Below are 8,260 nucleotides of genomic sequence, written 5' to 3'. Positions count from 1 at the left end.
GCCTCGATGCCTGTGCTCAATCCCATCCTCATTGTTGTTATTCCACCATTCCACACCTCCAACCACAAGACAATGCAGGCACAGCCTTGCAAAACCCCGGGCTGTGTGTGCGTGTAGAATAACGACGGGATGGGCTTGCAAGAAGCCTGGGATTCTTCCAGGGCGCAGGGGATGCCACATGCTCTGGGGAAGTGGGATCACCACCTTGGGTGTCACCGCGGGCACGCGGATGCCAGGAACGGGCTGGGAGGGCAGAGGAAATATGGAGAGACACACCCTAACGCCAGGACGAGGAGACATAGTAAATGGGCTCATTTCTGGTAGGAAAAGGCACTGAGGTCAATGGTCACCCCCCCGCGCCGCGGCCGCGCCCGACCCTGCCGAGCTCCGGACACGCTCCCGCAGCGCCCCGCCCTCCGCCTGACCGACAGCCGGCTCGACCAACCGCAGCGCGGCACTCTGTCCGCCGGCCAATCAGCGCGCCGGGGGGGCGGGGCGTCGCTCACTTCCCGGCCGCTGCCCTTCCTTCAATGGGCTCTGGTGGCCGCCGCGCGGCTTCGATCGCCGCTCAGCCGCGGTTGGAGCCGTGCTCGGCTTCGTTCTCTCAGTCGCTGCAGTGCTCATGGTCGTTCTCCTCCGCCGCCGGTCGCGGGAGTGGACAGCACGAGTGTTCCAAGCCCTGGCTGGCCCTGGATTCCAGGACAACCCTTCCAAGGGCTACTTCCCCCTGCAGTAATTCCTGCGGCAGAGGGACAGAAATAGAAGGTTTTTTGGGAGCAAGTCCCAGCTGAGGCTGGAGGCCAGAACACTGATGTTGCTGCAGTTAAAGCCCTGTGTTTACTCTACATGGGCAGCAGCATGTGGAGCCTCCCTGTGCAGCTGCTGTGAGGCTGCAGCAGGTGTATGAAATCCTGGTGGGAGAGCAGGATTTTAATCTGCTGGGATAAACAAACAACCCCTCTGTCACACTGAGCCCACAGTAACATCAGGGAAGGCTCCCAGGTCCTGCTTAGGGTGTTTGTCAGCCACCCCAAAGCACTGCTGTTTATCAGAAGTGCCCTTTCTGAGTCCTTTTGGATTATTCCCCCTTGTTGCTGCTGGAGTTCTCCCCATCTGTTGGTCTGGGAAGGGGAAGGAGCACATGGTGCTGCTGTGGGCTGGCATGAGCTCCTGGCTTTTGCTCCAACTCTGCCACCTTCCCTCTGCTGAGCTGCCTCCAGCTGCCACAGGACTCACCCACCCCTAAACTCTGTTTTTGAGTCCCGTTTGTAAGAGCAAATTATGACTAAAGTGTCTTTTTTGTGTGTGTTTTCCAGACCAGAGGACACAGTGCTGTGTTTTGGCCCATCTCAGCTCTCCTGCAGCCCCCTATTCCGTGGGAGACAGTGCAGGCAGTAGGTACCTGGGTCCTGTGTGTGCTGATACTCCCAGGAGTCCCCTCGGCCCTCCAGAGCTGTCTCAGCATTACAGAGCCTTTTGGATTTAGAGGATTGCAGGGTCTGGATTGAGCAGGGATCTCTGTGCAGGAGCTGTGAGAGGAGCTGGGGGGTCACCAGCCCCCCCGACCTCAGGGCCGTGGGCAGGCACAGGATCTGTGTCCAAGGCTGTGTTTGCCAGCTCACAAACACCAGTTTGCTGCTCAGAGCTGTGGTTTCCATACCCCTTGGGCTGCCAGGCAGTGTGGGAATGAGATGCACTGAGTGCCTTGTGGGCTCTGTGTCCCCATTATGTCAGAGGTTGCTGATCTTCCCTACCCAGCTGCAGGATCGAGCAGGGCTCTCCCTCCCAGTGCTTGTGTTCTCCCACGTTGAGATGTTTCCTGAATTCTTCCTCTTTGTCACTGACCCTGTCACTGTCACCCTCACCAATCCTACCAGAAATTTCCTCTGATTCCTCTGAGCAGGTCCAGGGGAGGCCATGGAGATGCTCCCAGGGCTGAAGCCCCTCTGCTCTGGAGCCAGGCTGGGAGAGCTGGAGGGGTTCACCTGGAGCAGAAAAGGCTCCAGGGAGACCTGAGAGCCCCTTGCAGGGCCTAAAGGGGCTCCAGGAGAGCTGGAGAGGGACTTGGGACAAGGGAGGGAGGGACAGGACAAGGGGGAATGGCTTCCCACTGCCAGAGGGCAGGGATAGATGGGATATTGGGAAGGAATTATCCCTGTGAAGGTGGGGAGGGGCTGGAATGGATTTTCCAGAGAAGCGGTGACTGCCCCTGGATCCCTGGAAGTGTCCAAGGGCAGGTTGGATGGGGCTTTAATGGGAATGGATGGGCTTTAATGTCCCTTCCAACCCAAACCGTTCCATGATTCCATGGTTTATGGTGCTGTAGGTGAGACTGTGGTTTGGTGGGTGCAGGTGCTAAAGGGGAACGAGTTGCTGCAGCTGCAGATAAACCAGCTGGAGGAACTGAGGGCTGGCTCAAGTGGCACATCCAGAGTTAGGGGGGTCCAGGGAAGCCTCGTTTAACCCAGCACTATCCTGCAGCCTGTGAAACAGGGATTCCCAGACCAGAGGATGCCAAAATCCTGCCAATGTCTCAGTGACACCTAGAGAGAATGAACTTCGAATGAAGCCACCTGTTTTGGGCTAAATATTTGCTGTGCCCAGCATAAAAAAAAAAAAAGAGCCCTGTCCTGGCACGTTTTCCAACTCCTTTCTTTCCCCTTTCAGAGCACGATGTTCCTGGTGGGACTCTCGGGTGGGATTGCATCGGGGAAGAGCACGGTGGTGGCCGTGCTGCGGGAACTGGGCTGTGCCGTGCCGTGATCGACGCCGACCTTATTGCCAGGGAGAGTGAGTTTTCCGTGGCTGATCCTGGTCCCTGAGGTTCCTCTGACAACTGGGATCGCTGCTGGGAGGCGCTGACGGCAGAGGGTGCTCTGGGTACATCTGTTTCCCTTCCGCTTCCCACTCCATGAGGCTGTAGAGCTGCCTCCGGGGGAGGGGGAATTGGAACTAGGATATATTTTTTATAACAAAAACAGAAGATGGTGTCCTAAGAAACACCGTGGGGAGATCATGCCCTGAGTCTCTCTTTCCTGGAGTGTGATGTTTCCCAGCTTTGAAAGCCAACTCTGGGCAAAATTAATGTGGCTCCCTTGGCTGATCCAGTGTCCCCCTGACATCCAGGACACCCATCCTGTCACTCAGTTATGTGGGGTGGGATCATAGAGCCTTGAATGAGAATCATAGAATCATAGAGTCAGCTGGGTTGGAAGGGACCTCCGAGATCATCAAGTCCAACCCTTGATCCACTACCACTGTGGTTACTAGACCATGGCGCTAAGTGCCACATCCAGTCTCTTCTTAAACACCTCCAGGGATGGAGAATCCACTGCTTCCCTAGGCAGCCCATTCCAATGTCTGATTACCCTCTCTGTAAAGAAATTCTTTCTAATGTCTAACCTAAACCTCCCCTGGCACAACTTCAGACCATGTCCCTCTGTGCTACATGTTGTTTTCTTGGTGACACTGAGAGATCAGACCTCAAAATTAATGTGCTCAAAAAAACCAAGAGGCTCCAGAGATCCCAGGTCAGGGAATTCAGTCCACGCTCCTGCACTGCGCACCTGCCTCTTGCTGCTCTCAAATGTGCTGTGTGGGCTAGAGGGAAGACTCAGAATTCCAGGTCTGTTGCCTCAGCAGGACTGGAGCAGACGCTGCTCTCCCTGATTAGCTGTGAGGTGTTAACCCCTCCATCTCACAGGGATAACAAGGGGAACAGAGAGCTTGACAAGAGGAGCTGTGGCTGCTCCATCCCTGGAAGTGTCCTGGGTCAGGTTGAATAGGGCTTGGAGCAACCTGGGATAGTGGAAGGTGTCCCTTCCCACCCAAACCAGCCTGGGATTCTGGGATTCTGTGGATCCTGCATGTGGCAGGTCCAGGGGCTACAGCTGACCTGTGGTGCAATGTTGTCATTTTAAAGTGCCAGAACTTTTCTGTTTGCTGAAGAACTTACTGTGTAGCCACTCAAAGCTTTAACATTTTATTGCACTGTGATTCCCCTCGAGGTGCAGGAAATCTGCTGGAGGTGCTAAAAACCCTTGGAGACAGTACGAAAACACTACAGATACTCTGTGTCAGTTCTCTACCAATCACTTTATTTTCCTCCAATTCCTTTTTTATACGTATTTGTTTACTACGTGGATTTCACGCATCCCAAAACTGCCTCCATGTGATATTCCATGGGAGGAAGAAATTGGTCTTAAAGACTTCTATGAGGTTGGCCTGAGGTTACAACCTTTGGCAACGTTCCTGGATTTGGGAGAGATGATTATCTGCTCTCTCCTTCACCGTGGTTACCCTCAGCTGGAGCTTAATTATGATTTTATTGCTGCATCCCTTTTGTTGGTGTTTTTTTTTGGTGACTTTAAAGTTATACACTCCTGTAACATCAGAGTCCCTGCAAGGGCTGATTCGGGATTGAGCTTTTAGAAGGTTTTTTGTGTTCATTTTCCTGAAGAATTTAGTGACTGAGGTCAAAGACAGTAAAAGAAACCACCTCAGCAGCAGCCAGACACAGGTTGTAGAAGTGTGTGTTCATGTAGTGCTGAGGTTTTCAGCTGGTCCTGGTCCCTTTGGATTGATTCTTCACTGGTGGGAGTCAGCTCAGCCCAGTTCCTGCCCCTGCCCTGGCGTGTGGCCACGGCTGTGTCCTTCTGCCCGCCCTGCTGACTTGTCACCCCGAGCAGCAGCATGGGCTGGGAGGGTTGTGGTGCTGAATTAATGTCTGCAGGACACTTTGATCTCCCAGGTGTCAGCCCTGCAAGGGACCTTGGGCTGGGAGGGCTGTTGGCAGGAGCTGGTGCTGAGGCAGATGTGCTGGAGGCAGATGTGGTGCCCCGGCGAGGATCAGCTGCATCCGTTCATGACCAAACCCCATCTGGGGGGGGCTGCTGATGCAAACAGTGCTGTAAAACCAGCCCTCACCCCCAGCTGTTTGATGTTCTCAGTGGTGCAGCCCCATTCCAAGGCCCACCAGCAGATCCTGTGGTACTTTGGCACTGAGATCCTCCTGGAGAACAGTGAGATAAACCGCGAGGCTCTTGGGAACATAATCTTCTCCCAGCCAGAGAAAGGGCAGCTGCTGAACTCCATCACCCACCCCGAGATCCTGAAGGAGATGCTGAAGCAGATCCTGAAGTATTTTGTGCTCGATAAGAGGCCAAGTCCCAGCCCTCGGGGACTCCTCTCAGGCAGGAGCTGTCCCTGAATGTGGGGAGAGGGACAGGGACGGAAAAGGGGAAGGGACGTTGAGTGACAGCCTTTGTGCTCTGCCAGTGGTGGCCTTTGGAGGATTCATTCCTGATTCACTCCTGCCTTTCACTGCTGGCCTTCACCACCTTCCTCTGCGGTTTAAAGTGTATCTGTGGGGCCTAGGAGCAGCTTTGTGAGGCCTGTGCTGAGATCACCCCCTGGATAATGTCACACTCCCGAAATGGCCAAATATCCTTCCCTGCCCCCGGCCTTGGTGAGAGCTGTGCAGCCCTCTGAGCGCTGATAAGGTGAGGGACAGCTGTGGGTTCCAAAGTCCTGCCTTCCCCCCAATATATGGAACAAATGCAACTGTCAGGCAGGGCTGGAGAAATGCCAGATAAGATCACCAGCTGTTCTGGAGGTCTCCATGTATGACCGACTTCACAGAGCCAGTCTGGATCTGTGGCGCTCATCGGAGCTGGAGCCTTGTGAGAGCTGAACAGGCCTGTGCAAGGGCTCCATGGGGCCAAGCTCTGCTCCAGGGTGAGGAGGAGGAGGGACGCAAAGGAAGCAACAGGCAGGAAAGCCGGGAGGCAGAGATGGAGTCTTGAACCCGGGGCTGTGGGCTCAGGAGGCGGATGCTGTGCTGGCCCTCGGTGAGAGTGCTGTGTGGCTTCAGCAGGCAGCTTTGTCCTCATTAGTCAGGATTTAATAATTTGGGATAGCTGGATGTTGTCTCTGAGGATCGGTGTGTAAGGAAAGCTCTGATCGATCAAACTGGAGGGCAGCAAGAAGCCTCTGGGGGCGGAGATGCGGTGGAATGGGGCTCCTTGGATGATGTCTCTTTCCAGGCTCTGCTTGCCGTGGGTTTTAGGGGGGTTGGGTTACAAAGAGGGGACAGCAGCAAAACCTGAGGTGTCCTTGTGGCTGAGGCGCACATAGGGGAGTGAAGTCCTGGCTTAGAGCTTTCCCTTCCCCTCTCCTGCTCCCCCAGGCTCAGCAGGGCATCTCCCACCTCCCCAGATGCCACAGAGCTGGTGCTGGCCAAGGGCAGAGGCACAGGGAAAACTGGGGGGCCACAGGGCCTGGGGGGACAGTGACTGGCTGTGGCAAGCTCTGTTCCTCATGGTGACAGTGCTTTTAAACCAAACTCAACCAGTTTTGGTGAGGGTTCAGCCTTGGGGCCATGCCCGGAGGCTCACCCATGTTTCAGTGTCACAGCTGTGAGAGGTCTGCAAGGATTTCTTTGTTGCCCTTGGAGCTGTATAGCCAAAGCTTTGCATAAAGGCAGGAAAACTGAGCTGGAGAAGGTTGGCTCAGATGACTGCAGCCTGGCAAAGTCTTGGACAAGGGAAGAAGTGGAGAGCAGACCCTGCTGTGGACACTGCTTCCTGGGAGAGCCTGGCATGGCTGCCGCTCTGGCCAGACAGGTACTGCTGTTCTCATTTCAGCTCCTTGTTTCAGCTCCTTCTTACATTTCTGCAGCTTCACCTCTGGTCTGAGAGCAGCCATGTTAGGGTTGTTTTTTTTTTTTTCCTCTGGAAACTTGGAATGAAACCATTTCCTCCCTGCGAGAGGGAGGAGGGCAAACGGGCTCTGCTGCAATCGTGGAGCTGTAGAGCTCCCACTTCCCTTGCTTTTCATGACCATGGTGTGTGTGTAGCAGGAGGGATTTGGGAATGGGGGTTAACGCTTTTCCCTTTTCTGAGGGGTGTTGCCATTTCCACAGGATACCGCTACATGATCCTGGACATCCCTCTGCTCTTCGAGACCCACGGGTTGACCAAGTTTATGAGATACACGGTCTTGGTTTATTGGTAAGTGCCCCAGGAACCATGAGGACAGGGACACTGCCACCTCTCTTAGAGGGGGCTCTGCTCTGGTGAGGGCTCAGCCACTGCCCTGGTGCGAAACCCATTGAGAGAAGTAACATCTCCCTTTGTGCTGTGGCACCTCCCTTTATCCTAGTGCACTTGAGGGGGCTTCTTGAGCTTTCCCTGGAAGCTAGCACCATCATACAGGGAATGTTGTTGCTTTGGGCTTTCTATAGCCTGTGCACTATCAATTGGGGCAGGATTTGGGGCACTGCCTGGTGTTGTGGCCTGTGGGAGTGCCAAAAACACAGAACGGAGTCATCCTGGGCAGTGCTGACCCGATGGCTGGAGCAGAAATGACACGGGGAATGTTTCTCATTCCCACTTTATTATCCCTCATGCCCAAGGAAGGCAGACCCCCCTTCCCTCCCACCCCACCTCAGCTCCGTCCCCCTCCCCGGCAGTGACACCCTGGCGCAGCGCACGCGGCTGATGAGGCGGAACGGGCTGGATGTGGCCGCGGCCGACACCCGGATCAGCTCCCAGATCCCACTAGAGGAGAAGCTCCAGTGGGCAACTCACATCATCGACAACTTGGGGGACAGGGAGAGCACCCGCCGGCAGGTGCTGCGGCTCCACGCCCGCCTCGAGGATTCCCTGGATTTCCTCTGGGCCCGGCTGGCGGTGGGCGTGGCCGTCGCCGGGCTCGGGGGGCTGGTGTTCCTCCTCCTGCTGCATCTCATCTCCTAATTCACCTTTTCTCTTAGTCAGGGAAGGGGCCTGAATTCCCTGGTTTGAAAACGGCACCAAAAGGCCACCTCCATTAATGAGCTTTGCCAGCTGAATGCAGACAGCGGTGAGAGGTGTCTCCTTGCACAGTTCCCAAGGTGAGTGTAGCCAGGGTTTTTTTTTCCAGCACCTTCTCCCTGCTCAGGTTCTTGCCCACCAGCTGTGCCTCTGGGGGGAGGCTGCTCTTATTGTCCCCCCTGTGGGTCTCTGTGGTGGGACTTTGGTGAGTTGAGGCACTTTAATCCGGGACAATCTCATTCTAATCCAGGACAATCTCACTTTAATCCAGGACAATCTTACTTTAATACGTGACAATCTCACTTTAATGTCTTCCAGGACAATCTCTTCCCTGGGAAGAGATGGCCTCTTGGGCTCTGTCCCTGCCAACAATGTCTCTGGGGTGACCCCCTGCAGCTCAGCCCTTCTAATCCGAGTTTAGACCTGGGATTTCCCCTCTTTCACAC

The 8,260-nt window shown here is 55.0% G+C and overlaps 1 protein-coding gene across 1 annotated transcript; it reads left to right on the top strand.

Annotated features, from left to right (window-relative positions):
• The first annotated feature begins 2,667 nt into the window (after window positions 1-2,667).
• LOC127480924 (dephospho-CoA kinase domain-containing protein-like) lies at window positions 2,668-7,757 on the top strand. Its single transcript, XM_051809630.1, is given in 5 exon segments — window positions 2,668-2,754; window positions 2,757-2,790; window positions 4,950-5,151; window positions 6,921-7,010; window positions 7,472-7,757. Coding segments are annotated over 5 exon segments (693 nt in total). The 5' UTR covers window positions 2,668-2,673.
• Window positions 7,758-8,260: the final 503 nt, after the last annotated feature.

Source organism: Manacus candei, unplaced genomic scaffold (genome assembly GCF_025592945.1).
Source record: "Manacus candei isolate 608988 ecotype Guabito, Panama unplaced genomic scaffold, ASM2559294v1 h1tg000076l, whole genome shotgun sequence".
Taxonomy (NCBI): Eukaryota; Metazoa; Chordata; class Aves; order Passeriformes; family Pipridae; genus Manacus; species Manacus candei.
The sequence above is the reverse complement of the archived record's forward strand: the minus strand, read 5'-3'. Positions and strand labels throughout refer to the sequence as shown.